At 45.2% G+C, this 22,874-nt stretch overlaps 1 protein-coding gene across 1 annotated transcript in view; it reads left to right on the top strand.

Annotated features, from left to right (window-relative positions):
* LOC147706209 (piezo-type mechanosensitive ion channel component 2-like) overlaps nt 1-22,874 on the top strand; it is a 612,835-nt gene that overhangs the window by 224,716 nt on the left and 365,245 nt on the right. The window contains exons 16-17 of the mRNA XM_086929599.1: nt 10,941-11,104; nt 11,834-12,010. Coding sequence (XP_086785725.1) covers nt 10,941-11,104; nt 11,834-12,010 — 341 coding nt within the window. The remainder of the gene's footprint in view (nt 1-10,940; nt 11,105-11,833; nt 12,011-22,874) is intronic.

Genomic DNA, 22,874 nt, shown 5'->3' with positions numbered 1-22,874 from the left:
TGATTTATGTGATTGTCGTCTAACTTTTTAAAAATAAATAATACAAAAGATATTTTTATGTAACCTTGTGTGGAGTTGCTTTTTATGGTGTGCCTGAAGTGTCACTGTTGTGTGAGTGCGTTGTGCAAACGCTTTAGACATTGCCTCTGGGATAAGCCTGACTGCTCTGCCAGGGGTTGTCTGTGATGTGTTACTAGCTTACCCTTACTAGACTGATGGGTTCTGCCCTACCATACCTGCATACCCTAGCCAACCAGAAACACCATGTCAACTGGAATACTAAAAAGAAAATGATAATACGGTCCATTATTATCATTTCCTTTTTTCCATTGCCCTGCTTTAAAGCAGTGGGGCGACGCTCTTCCACCTTAGTGGAGCAGCTGCCACTGTTGAAGTGGCTACATTAGTTTGCTAAACCACTAGATTATGACTATCTGTTTAAGTCTTCATAAAACCTAGAATCAAACTGGAACTTTACATGTATAACACACTTTCTGTATAGGTCAATAATCACCATCTTAGTGGGCCTCCCTAATCATGCACTATCGCTTTGGGGACCTAAGCTTCAGTATAATCACAACATATCTCAACATCACTTGAACATGACTGTAACTACACACTACCTGAGCAAGCACCTAGGCATCATTATAATCACATACTACCTCTGCAGGAGCCTCGGCATGACTGTTATAACAGCAAGCACCTCAGCATCATTGTTATAACACTCTCTATGTGGGGCCCTGAACATGACTGTAATCACATACTATCTCTGCGGAGATGTAACATAACAATAATCACACACTATCTCTGAGGGGACTTGAACATGAATATAATCACACATTTTGTCAACGGGGTCTTGAGAGTGACTATAATTAAGCGCTATACGAATTCTGAATGAATATCAGAATGACTCATCGTACACTTTCTCTACAACACTTGAACAACACTATCATAATACTCTATGTGGGACTTTAATATGGTTATAATCACACACTATCTCTGTGGGGGTCCGGGCATTCCTATAGTAACACACTATCTCAGTGGGGACTGGAACATGACTATTATCACACACTATCTCTGTGGGGACTGGAACATGACTATTATCACACACTATCTCTGTGGGGACTTGAACATTACTATGACCACACACTATCTCTGTGGGGACTTGAACATTACTATGATCACACACTATCTCTGTGGGGACTTGGACATTACTATGATCACACACTATCTCTGTGGGGACTTGAACATTACTATGATCACACACTATCTCTGTGGGGACTTGAACATTACTATGATCACACACTATCTCTGTGGGGACTTGAACGTGAATATGATCACACTATCTCTGTGGGGACTTGAACATTACTATGATCACACACTATCTCTGTGGGGACTTGAACTTGAATATGATTACACAATATCTCTGTGGGGACTTGAACATGGCTATAATACCACACTATCTCTGTGGAGACCTGGGCATTCCTATGATCACAAACTATCTCTGTGGTACCTGTGCATTACTGTAATAGTGTTATTTCTGCATGAACTGCAGCATGCCTATCATCGTACACCAAAACCACAATATCTGTAGGGACTTGGGCATCAATCTAATCATGCAATATCTCTGTGGGGGCTTGAAAATTATCATCATCATACACTTACTCTGTCAGCTCTAGAATAATATTATAATATCATGCCATCTCTTTGGGGACTATTAATGCACAGCCATACGTAGATGGTGCCAATTGGTGAGGTTGATGAAAAACAACTAGGTGGTCAGATGGCAACTTGGTTTTGCCATCTGACCCCATTGCAGGATCTTAAGCCTCTAGATTAATTTAACTATGTGTTGTTTTCATATTCCTTAATGTTTGTGTGCACTCAGTAATAGGCTAAACATCCGAAAATCCCTGTCAATTCACTTTATATATATGATCATTTTCTACTGTAAAATGCATTATTAGACAAATCTCTGTTCTAGGTGCACCTAGAACATAGTGACCTATTCAAATTTGACTAAAGTATCATTTTATGTATGTATGGCACTGAAAAATAGCATTTATCTATTAGATAATGAGTGTATTCAATCAGAAATGAGAATTATTGAGTAGGTCCCCACAAGGATGGTAACACATGTCCAAGTCCCCACAATGATGGTTCTGTGCGCGTGACTAAATAACAACATATTTGTAAAATTGAAGCAGGATCCTGTATTATGAATTTTTTCTTAACATTTTTCTGTTATTGGTATATTTTTAAAACATTGGGAAGGGTTAGTCCCCACAAGGCTGGTGAAAACACATAGTCCCCACAAGGATGGTAACACGTGTATGTGTGTGTGTGTGTGTGTGTGTGTGTGTGTGTGTGTGTGTGTGTGTGGGTGTGGGTGTGGGTGTGTGTGTGTGTGTGTGTGTGTGTGTGTGTCTGGCTCTATGAGTGTGGTGAAGTAGTGTGGCTCACTGGTTAGAGGCGGCAGACCCGAGAGCAGAGGACGGCCCGGGACCAGGGTTTGATTCCCGACGCGGCAGGTTTCTGGACCAGGGTCAGCAGACTCGATAATTCTCTCGCCTCGGTGCTTGTGGTGGGCTCTGTGATTGTTTGCGGGGCTCTTTGTGTGTGTGGGGCTCTATGTGTGTGGGGGGCTCTGTGTGTGTGGGGCCTCTGTGTGTGTGGGGGGCTCTGTGTGTGTGTGGGGGGCTCTGTGTGTGTGGGGGGCTCTGTGTGTGTGTGGGGCAGGCTCTGTGTGTGTGTGGGGCGGGCTCTGTGTGTGTGTGGGGCGGGCTCTGTGTGTGTGTGGGGCGGGCTCTGTGTGTGTGTGGGGCGGGCTCTCTGTGTGTGTGGGGCGGGCTCTCTGTGTGTGTGGGGCGGGCTCTGTGTGTGTGTGGGGCGGGCTCTGTGTATGTGTGGGGGGCTCTGTGTGTGGGGGGCTCTGTGTGTGCGGAGGGCTGTGTGTGTGTGTGTGTGTGTGGTGTGTGTGTGTGTGTGTGTGTGGGTGTGGGTGTGGGTGTGTGTGTGTGTGTGTGTGGGTGTGTGGGTGTGTGGGTGTGTGGGTGTGTGTGTGTGGGTGTGTGGGTGTGTGGGTGTGTGGGTGTGTGTGTGTGTGTGTGTGTGTGTGTGTGGGTGTGGGTGTGGGTGTGTGTGTGTGTGTGTGTGGGTGTGGGTGTGGGTGTGGGTGTGGGTGTGGGTGTGGGTGTGTGTGTGTGTGTCTGGCTCTATGAGTGTGGTGAAGTAGTGTGGCTCACTGGTTAGAGGCGGCAGACCCGAGAGCAGAGGACGGCCCGGGACCAGGGTTCGATTCCCGACGCGGCAGGTTTCTGGACCAGGGTCAGCAGACTCGATAATTCTCTCGCCTCGGTGTCCACTCTGATCAGCGATCACACTCGGCAACTCTGGGCATTAGCTTGCCTCATCTTCACTAACGGCCCCACCAGACCGCCGGGGATGCCTGGTCTCACCCTGGAGATACCCATTAAGGGACCATCTCTCAGGGAAGCCAGGAAGGGTTTCGCAGCGGTCGAAGCGCGGAGATACTCCTCCGGGAGTCGATCCTAGCGCTATATAAACTTGCAATTAATTAATTAATTAATTATGTAGATAGCTTTTTTTGTAGGTGGCTCTATGTGTGGGTGGCTCTGTCTGTTTGAGGGTGGCTCTGCATAGGTGGCTCTATGTGAATGGCTCTGTGTGTGTGGCTCTGTATGTGTGTGTGGGTGGCTTTGTGTGTTTGGCTCTGTGTGGGTGTAAATGCAATAGGTCATGTATTTGCGAGCGATTAAGCTATTGGCATTGTAAATGACAATGCCATTTATTTATGATAAAAAAAAATGTCATGAGCAATGCCAATAGCTCTACCTTTAATAATGTAGAGACCATTGCATTGTAAATGCTTGTTATCTAAATGATGAGCAATTCTTTTCGCTTGCTATTTCTCTTTAATGATTATTCTTTTGTAATTTAACATATGTATATATATATATTTGAGATATCATGTTTGTATTTGAAAATGTGGCGGTCCGCCCAGTTGCCTTGATGGCACAGAAAAAATGGGTGGAACTGACGTCAGCACGCCAACGAGGTCCTTTTGTGGCACCAGTGACGTCACGCGGTGCCGCGTACGGAGCCAGTCCATTGTGACGTCCACGTCCGCATGGGGAGAGCTAGAAATAATTTCCTGCGGAATGCTGGTGCAGGGGGTATTCGAAAGGTGAGGAATCCACAGGCAGATATTGTATCCACCAGAAAAATCGTTACCGAAGGTAACTTGTTCATAATGTTTATATGGGTATATGTTCCACCTCAGTAAGTAGGAAGGAAAAAGAATAAGGAGTTGTAGAAACCAAAGTTAATGTAAGGGACAAACATGTATCCAAACAATATTGACTATTAAGAACTATAAATAATCCTATGTACAGGAATAGGTTGCCCTTGATAAATAGATGGGTAAGTAAATATCCTGAATTATCCAACAAACACCAATCTAGCTGGTATATTGTATCAAAATGAAAAAAATGGGAAGGATTTCAGAATCGGTCGGACACTATAGTTAGAGAACAATAGTCCACATATATTAAGAAACAGTTATAATTGGTCATGTAATTTATAAAGGAGTCTCTCATGAGCTGCAACCGTGGCCATAGAGTTCATCCAGTCTGCGAGTGTAGGGGTGGTGCTGATTTCCAGTTTTGTAAAAAGGCACAGTGTTCTGTTGTCTTAGAACACTTGCATTGCTGCCGCCTCACAGTTACATTGCCCTATCATTCCCTGCCATTCACTTTAAAAAGAGAATTGAATTGGCAGTGCAGCCTGTCTTAAGGCTACACAAACGTTACTGTTTTGCCACATTTGCCTACTGGTCTTTCTGAAGTAAGGCAAAAATGCTACACAAAATGTGACTACTTGGCCGTCTTCGGAGTGCGGGAGTGTGCGGCCTGGCCCTAGACTGGCTCACGTCCTATTTGGATAACCGACAACAAGCCGTGGCATTACCACCTTTTCGATCAGCCACTAGGCGGGTGAAACAGGGAGTCCCTCAAGGATCGGCAATTAGCCCGATCCTATTTAATATATATCTCCGTCCCTTGATAGCACTGATAAAGTCATTCGGCATATCTGTTGTCAACTATGCCGATGACACTCAGTTGATTTTTTCATTTGAGGGTTCAGAGACTATTTCAAGGGATGTCTTTCACCGTTGTATGGCAGCCACAGCAGCATGGCTGCGAGCCAATGCGTTGCAATTCAACGGGTCAAAAACGGAGGTACTCCACTGCTCCTTGGACCGAACTCCCCGTACACTACCGGCAGATTTCTGGCCAGTGTCCATCCCGGGATCGGTGGAGGCGGCAGAGTCAGCTCGCAACCTGGGAGTTCTATTCGAACCCAATTTGCAGCTTGATGCCTCCGTAAACAAAACGGCAGCAACATGTATGGGTCTGCTCCGTGCTCTACGGAAAATCTTGCCACTTCTTCCACGGGGCTCCAGAGCTGAGGTAGTGCGTAGTTCCATTCTCAGTAGGATTGACTACTGCAACGCACTACTTCTGGGTGCCCCGAAGATTCTGGTCCTAAAGCTCCAAAGGATACAGAATATGGCCGCTAAACTGGCCTTGTCTCGACCCCGGTCCGCCTCTTCATCGGCAGCTTTGGCCGATTTGCACTGGCTCCCAGTCCAGCAGAGAATTGCGTTTAAGGCTCTCTGCCTTGTTTTTAGGGCCCTGCATGGACTGGGACCAATACCTCTTCAGACTCTCTTCCTCTGGTATCAGGCAGCCAGACCTTTAAGATCATCTTCGGCGTTCTTGGCAAAAGTCCCTAAAATTAATAGAACGAGAATGGGTGGTCGCGCTTTTAGTTTTGCGGCTGCCACGCTGTGGAACACTCTCCCCCTGGCATTAAGGAGCTGCCCTGATCTGCTCACTTTTAAAAAGAGCCTTAAAACTTACCTGTTTCCCAGAGTAATGTAGCTGTTTTAATAGATGCACGGTTAGGTCTCAGCGCCAGGATACCCTTTGGGTGACAGCTGCGCTCAATAAGCAATAAATACAATACAATACAATACTTTGGAAAAAGTGCTCCAGCGTCTCCGCATGTGGACAAGGTTATTTAGTGCTTCTGAATATCAATGCAGATCCCCTCAGAGAGAACACAATTTGTATTGATAGGCATCTTTTGATTGTGATAGATGGAATGATTCATTTAATAATTAGCACTAGTATTGCTCTGTGTAGGTCCTATTCCTTTATATTGCCCTCCAGAATGTCACTGAGGTACTTCTCCCTCTTTGGAGAGGATATTGCAGCTCTCACTGGTCTCACCTCTCAGTATTCATGGTGCTGTCTGCCTCAGAACTACAGTAGAAGTGACCATAAGGTTTGCCTTTTTTATATTACACTGACAGTAACTTTACCTCCTTGCTTAGTGATACCTAAAAAGTGACAAAACATTCCATTTAACTCTAGGACATCTTTGTGGCTGACAGAAAGGGGCAGAAATACTCCCTATTGTGGCATTTCAGGGAATAACATGTGAAATTGGTGTTTCTGCACTGAATCTTGGGGTGAAATAGCACGTCTCATAATGTGGATGGGCCTAGTAACTCCTGTTATTTGCCCCAGCTAGATTATCAGGAGCATTCAGGTTGAGCCATAAGAGGTGAACTTAGACTGCAGCACTGCCTTAGAAAACTATCTTCTTTCAAAGGACCTTGGTGGTCACATAACCCGAACAGAGAAACAGATACCGTCAGGGCACAAGTACTAAAAAAAGAAGTGGGGGGACGCTGTCACCGGAAGTGACGTCACAACAGGAAGTGACGTCACGAAATGTGACAAGGGGCGGGAGCCGGGGGTGATTGGCACATGTGCCCTGGGCTGGGATACAGTGAGGGGGCTTGTAGAAGGGAGCAAAGGGGTGAGCGGGGTCTGCAGGAGGCGACGAGGAGAGGGCGCTGTTCTGGGATACAGTGAGAGGGGCTTGTACAAGCGAGTGATGGGATGGGGTGACGGGCACAGAGGAGGAGCAGGCGGGGGGTTCGCAGGTTTCTTTGCAGGGAGGCATCATCCGAACACACAGTGCAGCGTCAGACTGAGCTGCCCCTGTCTAACACCTCCTCGCTCAAAAGCGAAGGTGAGCAGTGCGCTGTGAGCTCCGATCTCGTCCCAGAGAGGCCAAAGAGTGAAGTCCAGCTGTTTAGCAGGGGGGACGGCGTCCACCCGGTAAAATAAGTGGGGGGACACCGTCCACGCGCGTGGTACCCAGACTCGAGCCCTGGATACAGTTTAATCCACAATGAATCAATGATGATGCCTTGGAATAGAATAGAAAGTAGTGATTATAAATGAGGTAGAAAACAAGGAGTGAGAAGCTAAATTGGGGAAACCCTCAGCCTCCTTTAAACGTAATCCGTACAAAAGAGAGGGAAAGCCTTACAACTGATGAACTCCTAAAGTTTTAAGAGGTCAAATTAAATGGTCTCAATATACATCAAAGTGGAAATGAATCTGCACCCAAGTGAATCGGTGCTGACCTTGCATCACATGGATATATTAGTAGGATCCCCACCCACTAGTACCACCAGTGGCATGCTTTATCATTGGATCCTTACCCACTGCACCTAGTGTGAGTGGCTGCGCTCAGCGCGGTTTGTAAGCAGAGCTCTTACTAAAACCGAAGTGCAAGTTAAAAAAGCTTTAAGGATCCTAATTCTTGTTTATTAATAAGTTCCTTTAGCTGGGATAAAAACAGGGTGATGTTTCGATGAAAGGAATGACCCCTAACATCTATATCTCAGTACGGTCGACATGTTTCAGCCTGTTACAAGTGCCACTCATGGTCAGCAGGCTTTCTTCAGGCCTAAATAAATCTGTAGGTTTTCTACAAATTGTGTTAAATACCAACTCCCTAATCCTGGTTTGCACAGCATCTAAATAGGAAGCATGCAGTAATACAGAGCACATATGACCTTTTCCTTCTAGTGGTCTATGACTCCTGAAAATTCATGCTCCATGAGGTATTGGGGGTAGGGCGATCGATGCCATCACACTAACACCAAGGAACATCGTACTCTCTTGCACCTATTCAGCTCCGAACACTTGAGTTCATTGGTTGTGAGGCTTTCCCTCTCTTGAGTACTGATTATAAATGAAGGGCAAAAGACCCACCCATTATGCTCACCTACTGCTTACTCTTTAAAACATTCTACATCATGCAGCAAAGGAAAACACTGCAAAGCACAAAGGATACAGTCATTGTAAACAAGAAAGAAGGAAAAGGTGTAGGTGTAACTCAGAGAAAATGTGCTGCTGACCATCATTATCTGCTTGTGCACTTTGTCTGGAGCTGAAGACCTTTGGCAAAAGACTTCAAGCTGTTATAGCTCATATTTCTTTAATGCATCATCTCCATTACTTAAGACCCTTCCAGGTGACAGCTTTTTATTTGTTCATCACTCATAGCAGAGAATGCCAAAGTTGTTTGATTTACTGCCTAAGCTAAGGACAATAAGATCTGTCCTTGGTTCTTTAGGTCTCGCCTGTCGATGCGCATGCGCATCGAGCAAGCGAGACTATGGGGCTTATCCACTCTTTGTCCAACTTGCAAGGAATCGTGGCGATTCCTTGCAGTGCCCGTGACTTTTAAGCTCAATGCGCATGCGCATTGAGCTTAAAAGCGCGTGCACATGCCCCCAGCCGCCTGCCTTGCCTACTCTCCCGCCCCCTCACTTCTTGATTGCACGGCCGCTAGGCCGTGCCTCCCCTACTCTCCTCCTCCTACTCTCCTCCCCTCGCCGTCTGTTCCCGCACTCCTCCCACACCCCCGCTCCGCCCCCTCCCCTGCCCGCCGTGTCGTGCTTTCCATTTCGCACATTCTCTCTGCCCGCAGTTTGCAGACATTGCCTCAAACCCCCTGGAAATGTGTTCTGGACAGATTGGGTTGTTTTGATTCAGCCAATCCTTTCAAAGCTTTTTGAAATATAATAATGCATAACACCGCAGTAGTACAAGCGCTAAACGTTACCTACGGAATCTGTACAGTCTCATCGCACTCCCAATGATGGGGCCAGTGCAGTTTCACACGGTGTTCTGTCGCCTCGCCGCATCCACTAAATCCTTTTCCATTCTCCTCTTAGGGCGTTCCTCCAAAGCAGCCGTCCCGGTCCCGGAGTGCATGCAGGTCAGATAGGGACTCCAGGGTACCCGGCAGGGCGTCGTTCACTTTTACGCACTACCGATGTTTGGCAGCGAGTGTTATCGGCCCTGGGGGACTTCAAATACAGTCCGCTAGCTGTTCTGGTTATCGCCCCCGGGTCTCCGGCCCAGCTCCGCAGTGCCTGCCTACCTCTTCATCGGCTTGCAGCTCCAAGCCGCACGTTTCACGGTAAAAGTTCCTGCCGCGAGCGGGACCAGCAGACTCTCTTCCGCAGTCAGTAGCAGGGCTTGCTGTACATTCGGGCCCCCCGGGCAGCACAAAACAGAGGGTGAGTCGTCCCTAGCGATCTCCACGGCGACGCACAGTTCCCCGCCTCAGGTCCGCAGCGCCACCATTTTGTACATTCACGGCTTCGGAGGTCAGCAGCAGATTCCTCAGTCCCGTCAAGAGGTAAAAGCAATGATCACAGCGAAATATACCGCCTCCAAGTTCCGATGCTTACATTTATACGTTTGGTATTTAGAGGAGCACAATAACCAGGATAAATTACGGGGTGAATCGCCCGAACTGCAAGAGCCTCACTCGAGTGTGGCCATCTTGCTTGGCGCCCTCTAGCGCCCCCCCAAGAAGCACGGTAAACTTCTAGAGACAATGGTAGAGCAATTACAACATTGTGTTCAAAAGGACTTATAAGGCAGCATTAGAAAAAATATTATTCAGAAGTACAACTAGCCAAAAAAGCAAATTTTAAGGCGAGGATAGCAGAGTCTGGCAATAAGTCCAAGGAAATCTTTACAATAGTAAAACCCTATATGGGCCCAGAGGCCGCCATTAGAGACTATCAACCCTCGGTTGATTGTTGTAATCAACTGGCTCCATACTTTTAAAGTAAAACCAAAACGATTTAAGCTAGCCTTTTATTAGATCCTCTGGGCAACTATCCCTAAAAATAAATTTGAACTATATAGGGATCTCCACACAGGACTGCATGCACTATCTGAAACATACACCCCTCACCCTCACTCACTCACCCTCAACCCCTCACCCTCAACCCCTCACCCTCACTCACCCTCACCCTCACTCACCCTCAACCCCTCACCCTCACTCACCCTCAACCCCTCACCCTCACTCACCCTCACCACCCCAACCCCTCACCCTCACTCACCCTCACTCACCCTCAACCCCTCACCCTCACTCACCCTCACTCACCCTCACCCTCACTCACCCTCGCTCACCCTCACTCACCCTCAACCCCTCACCCTCACTCACCCTCACTCACCCTCAACCCCTCACCCTCACTCACCCTCACCCACCCTCACCCTCAACCCCTCACCCTCACACAGTGCAATAGGTCTCAGACCATTTCAGTTAGAGCTTTTAGAAATGTTTATGGCTTTTTTTATTTGTAATACTTTAGCATTGGCTACAGGAAACAAAAATGCTAAACATTTACAAAAAAACCCATAAACAATTCTAAAAGCACTAACTCTAATGGTGCGAGACCTATTGCATTTCCAATGCTTGTTTAACAAGGGGACAGTGGGATAGTAGTAGCCAATGATATCCCTAGTTTGGGTACCTCTTTAAAAGGAAGGAACACATTCCTGAATACTGACAACGTCTAAAGGTGTGAAGTCTGGTTATGGAAACAGGCCTTAAAATGTAATGAGCATTGTTTCTAACTTAATACAGTGGCCTTCTTTCGAGCATTTTGTTAGCAGATGAGTCCTCATTGTGCACTGGTGGTGTTTTCCAGAGCAATACTGAATCTTTTTTGTTTTTTGTATTAGAGGACAGGAAGAACAAGTGGATTTTGGTGGTTGACAGGAGCACTGCTATACTCCTGAAGTTGTTGGAAGCTTTCCATGGCGTCCAGGTCTTGGGCTGGAGGCTCCTTGAGCTGCACATCATCAAAGTTGTGGCAACCGTGACAATATGGATTACGCTGAAAGAGGTGAGAGAAAAGAGCTTAAGGAGGATAGGGTACCGCATTGAAAACTTAATATTCTGGTACAGTACCACACATTGTACTTTTCAGATAGTGCATGATGTAAGGTCTGGCACCTGCTGGACGTGAGCGGAAGTGATGGATTGAGGGTCCTGAAGGCTGGAGTCCTCCATGACAGTTCCAACACCTTACACTATCTGTACCTCCAAGCTACTCACGCTGTGTGTGTCCCAAGGTCCTCATGTTGTTTGTGAGCCCCACATTTAGATGCTGACCTCTAACCCGCCCACGAAACACACAGACTTCCAGGTTATAAACACCTTTGCTTGACAAGACTCCAGACACTTTCTAGTCTGCTCGTTGTCTTATTGTGGCGCACTGAAACAGGCCACCTTACAGACCCTGAATCTACCCATAAGCTTTATAGGGATGTGCAACTACTGTGTTATAGAGTCTGTTTATTTCTTAGGACAGTCCTGGGCTCCTCTGAAAATCACCCACACAACCTGATGTATTTTCTCCTCTGCTATAGTGTAAGTCAGAGATTAATGCTACCACACAGAGAGCCCTGCTCTTTAGTCTGTTCTGTAACAGGATTGATTATTTAGTTGTATTTTACTCCTCCTTTACGGTGTGAAATGTCAATGATTTAGGAGAATCACTTGGTTATCATTTTGCAAATGTAATGTGCCAAGTCATCATGGAAAAATGCTATGGTTCTTTTTGTTCTCACAGGTATCTCTGATGAACTATGTATTCTTCATTCCATGGACATTTGCTCTGCCATACTCTAAGCTCCGCCCCCAGGCTTCTCGCATCTGCACCATTTGGTCGTGTGTCATGGTGATCTGTAAGATGATGTATCAGCTGAAATTTGTCAAGCCAGAAGAGTTCTCGATGAACTGTACACAGGTGAGCTTTCAGAAATATTACCTCTTCTGTAAATAGTGTGTCCATAGGCTGACTAACTGGTAGAAAAACAGAGATCACTGACAGGCCATTACGTGTGTAAAAAGTCATAGGCATTGGTCAGAGCTATTCACTTATCTGACTAGTGAATGACTCTACCTATGGGTCTTTGAGAGACAACAGTCTTTTGGGATTTCTAATTAACTTTATAGTGGCTTTATACACCAGGCTTGAGGCTCCATACTCTGAATGTACTTATATCCATTAGTTGCTTTTAATAGGTGCAGTCAGTCAATGTTTGTTCACAGTGAGTACATTTTAATCTGGAATTGGTGTATCAACAAATGTCTTGTTCTTCGGTTTCTTTATTCCTCTCCCCTTTAGAGTTATAATTTCTGATTTGTCTCGCCAAGTTTTGTCCTTCCTTGTTCTTTATCTCTCCTTTACTGCTGTCTCTCTCTCTCACTGTCACTGTCTCTCTTCTGATAATTTATATCACCTTTTGCTTTCTCGCTGTGTCTGTTGTCCAATTTTTATAATCTTACCCTTCCCAGTTTTTCTCTACTCCTTAATTGCTGTCAATTCTTTATTTTCCCAGATTTCATCTCTTTCATTGTTGGAATATTTTCATCTTTCTCAGTAGCTTGTTCCCCCTCAAGTTCTTCTCCCATTTATACTATTCCTCAGTCAAAAGTTGCTTTATGCTCCTTGCTCCCCTTTTTTTTCTCTCTCATACCCGTCACTGTCTTTTCTTGCTTCCTTTGTCGCCCTGCCCCCTCTCTTCAACAGTGATTCTTTTAATTTGCAGGTTTTCACTTTCCTTTCACCATACCCTAGCATCATTTTAGTTGTGTACTTTGGCGATTTTCTTTTTTTTATTATTCATGGGCTACTGCTCCATTCCTTGCCATGACCTCATATTGGAAGGTTTTGGATGAAAGGAGCTGGGATTTGTGGCCAAATATGACATCTGCTGAAGAGGGAACAATTTTGTCAGATATACGAAAGAATAATAATGGCATTTAAAGAAAGTGTTGCACCAACGTTTTATTGAGCTTCTTTGGTTTCCTATGAAGATACATGACTTTTTTTGTCACAGTTGATTGGTTTTGATGAAAATGTATTCGTAAAAAAGTGGAACATTGCATCCATCCCACCCCCTCCAATTTGCATATCTCCAAGGAGGGCGCAGCTTTGCAGAGTACATTTCCCGGTATATTCATCAGTCCATAAAATTCCCACCATCTCCTCCATATCTTTTGATGCGTCTTGGGACGGCCTCTCGCCATATGTATCAGCTCCTCTTGTTTGGTGCACCAGTTCATAGCGGCCCTCCAGCCAGTCTGGCTAGGCAGGTTGGTAGAGGCAATATCTCTTTTGGCAACGATTGTTGCCATACTCACAAGTGCACGGCCCTCAATGTGCCCCCAAGTTCTCCAGGAGGCCCAGTAAAGCCAATCCAGGCAACAGTTCAATTGGTCTTTCCAGCACTTGTGTAAAGGCGGTGGCTATCTGTTGCCAGTATGTGGCAAAGTGTGAGCACTGCCATACCATGTAGAAAAAGGCCTTAGCCTCATGCATCAAATCAAGCTCCAATAACAGCAAGGAACTCAACATCATCAAAGAATTTTCCAACCCCTCAGCTGCAACAAACATCATTACCCACTCACAGGAACTCTGCGACAACCTTGCAAACTTCTTCCTTGACAAGAACGCCAAGATCTAAAGAAACTTCAAACCCCAACACAAGGCCACCGACTTCAAGCAACTCAGCAACCCCGCTACCACCCCAGACATCTGACTAACTGAATGGAGCAGCTCGCCCCACAGGACATTACCTCCATCATGAACTCAGGCCATTCAGGGGCCCCAGCCGACCCATGCCCTCACCACATCTTCAACCCAGGCTAAGCCAGAATACGCTACATACTCATCATCATGTTCAGCACCTAAATTGCCACTACCACCTTCCCTGAGGACTGAAAACAAGCAGAAACCATTGGCAGACCCCAGATGTGAGATAAATAACAGAGAGTGGGAAGGGAGGTGGCAGCGACATGTCTCAGCGTCATCCTATGTAGACAATAGAGATTTTTCTAGGGCTCGGGCATCAGGAACTCGAAGTGGAAACCTTATATGGAGGCAGAATGATTCGGTCTGGTCTTCATGTTGCCTATGTACGTGCATTCAACAGCCTTTGATACGATCTCCCACCACACCTCATTACAAAGCTCTTTCTTCACCAGAAGAACGCAAAATGTCTTCCTTCCTCCTTCACCTCCGAACCCAAGCAAATCATCTGTAGAACACTCCAAGGATCCTTGCTCAGCCCCACCCTCTTCAACACTTGTAGGACACCTCTGGCAAGCACCACCAATACCCCCGGACTCAACATCATATCCTACGTCAACGACACACAACTCTTCCTCTCCCTCTCTGTCTCCGAAGACACGACCAAGACCAGCTTCCACAATTGCTTGACAGACTTCGCCAAATGGATGAAGGACAATTGCCTGAAGCTCAACATGGACAAGACAGAGGTACTGATTTTTGGAAACAAAAGCTCCCCATGGGACTCATCCTCATACCTATCCTTACCCCCACTGTCCATGCTAGGAACCTAGACGTCATTCTGGACAACAAGCTAACCGTGATGACTCTGGTCACCTCTATCTCCTCCTGCTTCTTCATCATCCGCAGCTTTGTAAAATTTTCAAATGGCTACCCCAATGTTCAACATCGAAGGACTTGGTCCAGGTGGGACCAGTTAACTGTGTCGAAGGACTTTTCGAAGTTGACAAGCATTGACAAGGAGTTGATTAAAACACGGGCTCTGGCAGAGGTGTTAACACGCCAGATGCATTGCTGAATGCTGCGGTTGGGTATAAAACCGCATTGATTGGAGTATATGAGAGTCTCCAGGACAGCTTGTAGTATATTCACCAGAGCTTTGACAAAGATTTTATATCTGTATTATTCAGAGAGATAGGACAGTAGGCAATGCGTTGGTGAGGTGGCTGTCCCACCTTAGTGACTACAAACATGGTGGCCAAGTCTTGTTTGGGTGGGAAGAAACCCCTGCCAGCTTCTTCTGTGTAGGTGTGGTGTGATAATGTCTCAAAGTGTACAGTAGTATTCAAGAGGGAAGCCATTGGGGCCAGGGGTCTTGCCTGGTTGCATTTCCTGTATGACCACTCCTATTTCCTCAGCTTTTAAGGTGGCATCAAAGTCGGCCCGTTGGGACCCCTTTAATTGTGGGAGGGATACATCAGTGAGGAGTGGCTTATCCTGATCTTGGTCCGGTCATGGGTGATGGGCATACTGTTGACAGTAGTAGTCTGCAAATGCTTCCACAATTTTAGTAGAGGTTTGTTCTTTTGTTCTCTTGCCCTTGAAGATATCTTTATGTATCACAAGTGCATATGCATAGTCGTTCAGTAGAGGAAAAGTCTTGATGCCCCATTTCATCAGTGATATATGGAATTAGTTAGTAGCCCTATGACCGTGTGGCCAACTAGTACAGGAGTTTTCCTCTTTTATCACCACATTCATATACCTGCCTAGTAGATACCCTTCACACTGGCGCGTCTCATTCATCGCGGGCTGTCGCAATGAGGCTCTGTCGAGCTCAGAGTAGCTCTAAGGGGTCCAAGAGGCATTGTGTTCCCAGCTCAAGAATACTAGTTTCAAGTTTAGCTAAACACCTATATTTTTGTTTGACTTGCCTCACGACTAATCATAGCCTTACTGGCCAACCAGAGCATGGCAGTCACTTCCACCGTCCCTTCATTTATTTCAAAGTAAGAATGGAGGCCCGGTGCCGAGTGTTAAGTGAAGCAATCATCCACCAGGTAAACAAGCATTGAGGTGCCAAACTGGCTGTTTACAGTGACTTGGGATCCCAATTCGGAGAGTGACTGGGGAGTGGTCAGAGATCCTTCTGGGGAGGATGCCGGCTGCTATTGTACAGGGCATGTCAGTGGCTGGGAGAAATAGGAGGTCTATACGCTATAGGGTTTTTTCTGAGGCAGAAGTATGTGTATACATCTTCCCTTACATGTGCGAACCCTTCTAAACATCGCAGAGGCCCAATGAAGCCATCCACCGCCCCAGCGCTCTAGATTTTTCCAAGCATTGTCTTGTGGGGGAACCCGATGTACCCTCCGCAGGATTCAAAGTGGCATTAAATTCACCCCCAAGGATCTTGAATTCTGTACGTGCGTCTAGGATCGGTGCCTGCAGTTGGGGTGGTACATAAATACTTAAGATGTTATAGTGTCTTCTCTCTAATGATCCTTCAATGCCTACAAAGCGACCATGTCGGTCTCGGAGGGTGCGTGTCACTACAAGCGGGAAGCGTTTGAAACTGAGTGACTCATTTTCTTTGTAATGGAGTATTATTCAAATTCAACAAAATGTGTTATAAGAAATCTACAAACTCTCAAGCCCAACCCAAAAACAACAAGTTAATTCCACCAAGAACACTAAACACCTTCTGCCCTTCCAGCCATCATCGCATGCACCAGAATCCTAACCATCCCAGTACCCCTCAATTAACCTGCGGAGCTCCCAATCACTCTAAAAAATCTGCTAATGCTCTATCCATGTATAACTCTCTGACCGACCTACTTGTTTCCGACTGACCAAACAACTACTATCCACCCTATCTGGTGTCTGCCAAGCTACCCAACCATGGAACAGTTTTTCGGGATCCTACTATATAAAATATCTTCCAATTTATCTACCACGGTAAAAATCTCCTAGTTAACTCCTACTAATGCAGTAACTTGATGATAAAATTACCAAACCCCTACATATATATATATATATCAATGATCAAAACTTACTCCTTAACAAGGTACGGCCTTCCTACTCAGACAAAACAACCTCGTAACCAACTTGCCAAAAACGACAAACAACCAGTGTCCATTCTTGAGCCAAACTATCAGGTTGGATTCTCAAAGTCTTGCTCTCAGTAGAGAGCACTGTAGCAATTGACCTTTATACGCTGGGAGGGGAGACATTTTGATAAATCACCCCTTGAGTCATGGTATGAATAAACAAATATTTTTGTATTTCTCTCCACTGGGCTAGATTATTTATTTCCCTTTAATTAAAATGGTTGTTTGATTTTATCAGAAATATGGTGTTTTGCATAGAGCTGAAAATACGATTCACAACTTTTCTTGCATGAAAAATAGCCATTTTGCTTCACAGTAGTCACAAATTGAACACTGTGAAGTCGCTGGGATGTTCAAAACATGTAAGAAATTGTATTAAGTAGATGTGTTTCAGGAAGCAGTAGCAATTGATGTTCATAAGTTCGATATTTGTTCTCTGAAATTAGCATGGACTATGTGTACACTCATCCTATTTGAGCTTATGCAACCATCTCCCTACAACTTCCCCCTTCAGTTATGTCCTATAACTCTTCTCATTCCCTCAGACATGCCAATGGGGTTGGCACCAAAATAGTGTAACCAAAATAGTTTGATAGGAATATTATCCTAATTTCTAGTTTACAAAAGTGCCGCCTCTTTGCAGGTAATAATAGAGCAAAGAAGGTAAAACCATGCACTAGAAGGACCAGAGTGACTCCTACCTGGTCTTAGTGCTAGTGAACCCTCACTTAGGAATACCCGCCATCCAATCTGGGGATGTCTCTGTAGTCACACAGAAATCAAGAGGTGCACCATGCAGGAGCACCTATTATCTGTCCTCACCCAGCTGCATGATTTTAACTTTTTAGGGCCATATGTATCAAAATCCTCATTTGTGATTCTCAAATAGCGTTTTTTTGCGAATCGCTATTTGAGAATCGCAAGATGCTATGTATGTAGGATTTGCAAGAAATTTTGCGAATCCTACATATTCCTTAATTGCGAATCTCAAATTGCGATAGGAATGAATGGGAAGACATTCTCAATTTGCGACTAGCAATTAGCGAATCGCAAATTGAGAATGCAATTTCAAGGGTGCAAGGGTGTCAAAAGGACACCCTGTTGCACCCCTAAAATAATCATGGGTGCACATGTGGCGCACATACATGCCCTAAGGGCATGTATGTGCTTCACATTGCACTTTGAAAAATTCAAAAAAGTGCATTTTTCAAAGAAATCGCAGATTACCACCAACTTGAAGTTGGTGGTAATTTGCGATTCCTTAAGTCCAAATTGCACCTTTTTGGTGCTTCTTACATTGCATTTAAGGGATCGCAACATTTGCGATTCCTTAAAGGCAATCGCAAAATAAGGAATCGCAAATTTTGCGATTCCTTATTGTGCACGCAGATTTGCCTCATACACACCAATAAGCAAAATTGCAATCGCAAACGCTGAATTTCAGCATTTGTAATCGCAATTTTGCTTGATACATCTAGTCTTTAGGGATCCTTAGCCCTGACAAATTCTCCCGACCAATATTGGTGACTTAGAATAGGGCAGAAACATGTTGGTGATAAGACGATGGTCTGAGCCATTGTGCTGTCATTCCATCGCATAGTTGGTTTTAGAGATGAAAATCTGGTTACTCTTGGTGCTTTTAACTTTATCTGGATCCCCCTGTGTTGTCCAGGAAATTATCTTATTTAAGAACTCCATCCATCGGATTTACTAGGAGGTCGAGTCTGCCTCAGTGGTATTGCCCTACTAGGGTGGGGAGAGGTTGCTTACCCCCTATCCACACCAGAATCTTGGTAATTTTGGTATCAGTGATAACACTGATAAAAAAAGCGTTGTAGAAGCCACCATACCTTTGTGTTTTGAGTTAAGCATACAACAGTGGAACTTTAAAAAAGGAGAGTGAGTCTGTGGCCATCACTCCAGTGTCATAGTGTAACAAGCATTTACAATGCAATGGTCTCGGCATTATTAAAGGTAGAGCTATTGGCATTGCTCATGACATTTTTTTTTTAAATCATAAACAAATGGCATTGTCATTTACATTGCCAACAGCTTAATCGTTAAATAAATGGCATTGTCATTTACAATGCCAATAGCTTTATTGCTCGCAAATGCATGCCCTATTGCATTTACACCCACACAGAGCCACACACACAAAGCCACACACACACACATACAGAGCCACCCACACAGAGCCACCCACACAGTCATTCACATAGAGCCACCTACACAGAGCCACTCTCACACAGACAGAGCCACCTACAGAGATCCACTCTCACACAGACAGAGCCACCCACCCATAGAGCCACCTACAAAAAAACCACACACACAGATAGAGCCACAAACACACAGAGCCACAAACACACAGACAGAGCCACACACACAGACAGAGCCACACACACACAGACAGAGCCACACACACACAGACAGAGCCACACACACACAGACAGAGCCACACACACACAGAGCCACACACAGACAGAGCCACACACAGACAGAGCCACACACACAGACAGACTGCTTGCAGTACCTCGCAGCTGAACTTTTGGCGGTTCTTGTTTCCTGCTGTTTGGATTTCATAGTAGGGAGTCACTTTCTTTTTGCCGCACCAGGCTTAGAGGAAATTCTTGACATCACCCATGTCGGCAGCTTACAGACTGCTCTGTTCGAATGCTGGAGGAAAATCGACTACGGCTATCAGGAAAGACACAGACACTGGGGACTCAAGATCACATGTAGACATCCAATGGTTCATCACCATTAACATGCTGCAGAAATAAATCTTAACTTTCCAATACTATTGAAGCCCTTATTCAGATCAAAGAGATCACATAGAATCATGACATTTGACGCCCTGGTAACCGACCTTCATCAGGGAGATAACACAGTAGCTAAGGGATTCAATGGCAACAGTTTGAACATGCTAGCTTTCAAAGCCTTTGCCGTGAAATCAATCATTCTTAAGCCGAAGGATAACAGAAAGCTGCAGCCACGTGCGTAGGTGGAAAGGGAATAGAGCATTTGATTAACCAGTGAGAGAAAAGAACGTGAAAAATACCAACATGGGGATGCTTTCTCTAGATGTGTACTTCTCTTCGAGCAAGTACACATCTCACTCAAGACGTACTCCTTTATACGTACAGGTAATTCATTTGGTGTGGAAGCTATCCTCTGAACAGTAAGCAACCCTTTAAGATTCTTATTTTAAAGCATTAATAAAAGGAGCTTTTGGAGAACGTATTAAACGCTAATTCAGATTAACTAGCTCTGTTCGATCCAGATGGACACTACAGTGGTGTTAGCTTACAAAGGGGTGACCCAGGGTTCCGGGGCAACAGGGTGTTCGCATGGGGAGTACAGAGACTGTACGTGTTCGTAAATCTCTTTAAAGCAGATAGGTTTACTATTGAAGATAAGAAACAGGTACTGGAATACGTAGAATTCACCGTTCAAACCAACAGGGCGCACAGTTACTGTCAGAAAAAAGAGCAGCGTAACGTCTTAAGAGGAGAACGGTTATTGATCAAGTGGCCTTACCAACCGGCTTTGCTTACCTCCACCTGCTTGTGGATTAGTCTGTCCTGTTATGGTGCAATGCAATCTCTTCTTTTACACTGTCTCACAAGGAAGTAATCCGGGAGACAAAAAAGCATAAAGAAGCGACACACGCACACAGTAACGGCGCTTTTTTCACACGTCACTAAAGGGCGAGGGGCAGACAGCAACGCGATAGTAGGTCAACGAATCACGAGGGAGTAGGGAATTGACGTGTACTGAACATCAGAACCAATTGTGGAGTCGGAGAAGGGAAGTGTGCAATTTCTGGGCTTTAGAAAACTTCTTACGGCCGCTTGCGCTTCACTTCAATGCACGTCAATGGGCAAAATTAATCATATTATTTTTTTATCTCCATTTTCTGCTTTCCCAGTGTTGGCATGCAATATGTTAGAAATCAAAAGTTATGCGAGGGAGGAATTCAACCGATTTGTCTACTGCCGCGGTGCCACTGCAATCAGCACACTCACTTCACGTGCCGTTATGAGTTTACAATAAGTTAGTTTACCCCGTGTTGTGAGAGTCTCTATACATTACGGATTTTGGAGCCCGCGGCATGGGAGGACATTTAAGGGTGCCTTTGTATTTTGTGGCTAAGGTATATGCTTATATAGCAACCATTTACTTGTGACATTCAAGTGTTTGCATTGTGCCTGTGTGACATTTCAATACATTTTGTGTGACACTTTATCTAACGGGAGCAAAGCAATTATTCTCCTGTAATGAGAGTAATTATAACAAGAAAAACGGCAAACGGCACAAAAAAAAATGGCGGCCGCAAACATCCGAACAACTTCGGATTCGGGGGCGTGTTTTGGCGTTCTGAGTGACGGATGACGTCACAGGTGGAAAGAACGCCAAAAACACGCCCCCGAATCAGAAAGAGACGGGGCTTTATTGGAGTGACGCCTGTCTCCTCCAATGGCTGGCCTCCGTTTAGGAAGCCAGCCAATGGAGGAGAGAGGAGGAGAGAGGCGGGTTCAAGCCCCCATACTCCAAATCATTAAATCTCCGACCTAAAAAGGACTGTTCATTTCTACTAATCACTACATGGTATGCTGTCACCACCACGCTTGTTCTACTTAACTCTTGGTGAAGAAGGTAGCCTTTCACCACCATAAGGGTAGCGCTTTGGGCACCCCTCTTGGTCCGAAAAGACCGCAATCCATGGGACAAGTCTATGTCATGACGCACACGCATGGTCCTTTTTTGCCTATGACAAAAAAATCAGCAATAAGGATCCAGACAACAGTGCAGTTGGGCTCTCAAGGCAGGGGTGCCTGGTTCTTACCACGCATAGGACTTTTCCGTCCCACCATTCATGTTAACACTCCATATTTTCTGTAACATTGTTGCCTTGTACTATAATCTTGATTGTGCATAGCATAGCAAAATGCCCCTTGTGGTGTCAGGCTTTACATATTTGCGCTAATGCAGGGCAGCCCATCTTGCTTTGGGAAGCTACATGCATTTGCAAAGCCTTGTATATTTGTCAATCACTGGCTTAGGCCTTTGATATTGAATAAACACCAGGATTTTCCAATGCTGCATTGATCTTTATAATGATCCTTTCTGTCAATGGCATTTTAACCATCTAAAACCCATCAAAGTCACCACCCCCCTCCTCACTCGTTATTTGTGGTATGTGGTTTTAAAGCGTTAAACGACCAGAGCACCTATAGTGTGATAAGTAATTCCAGTTTTCGTACTGGTTGAAAGTCTGTTACATGTAAGGGTTCTAAGTATGTTTCTAACATTACCTTCCACATTGCCAATACTTACTTATTCATGTGTCAGCAATATAGTCAATGCTAGGATGGACACAGACTTCCCTGGTGACACGCTAACTTGGCAAGACTTATCCTCGCTAAGTGCATATACATTTTGTGATGTGTCCTCTGCAAACGGGCTTGGTGTTTCGTAATGTCAGTGTGTGCTTCAGTGCTCCACTACTCTAGCTCGAACTTTAGGAGTTCAGAATAACAAAAACTGGTGTGTGCAGGGCTAACAGCACTGGCTGCGCTTCAACACCCAAGCAACCACAAGCATAATTATAAGTTATTGACTTCCTTGATCTGCCTTTACCATGAAGCTCTGCTGAGAACTGGGATAAATCTGCAACCAGCATGCAGCTCCAACAGGTAGCACAGACAATATGTAGTTGGGCCACCTCCATCTACGTACTAAACTTTGGTCAATTAGGTGGTCAGGTAGGGAGTTCAAATCTCATCCCAGAAGCTCCACCTAAGAGATTGTTTTCCACATGTGTGTGTGTTCTAGAGAATCATCATCAGTGTTGCATTGGAATTAGCGTAAATAAATGCTGTTTCACAAAGAATGAACATGTGTGTGTGTGCGTGTGTATGTGTGTGTGTATGTGTGTTTCCGCGTGTGCTCTCTCCCACATCTCC

The sequence above is a fragment of the Lissotriton vulgaris genome, chromosome 7 (genome assembly GCF_964263255.1).
Source record: "Lissotriton vulgaris chromosome 7, aLisVul1.2, whole genome shotgun sequence".
Classification (NCBI taxonomy): Eukaryota; Metazoa; Chordata; class Amphibia; order Caudata; family Salamandridae; genus Lissotriton; species Lissotriton vulgaris.
The sequence above is the reverse complement of the archived record's forward strand: the minus strand, read 5'-3'. Positions and strand labels throughout refer to the sequence as shown.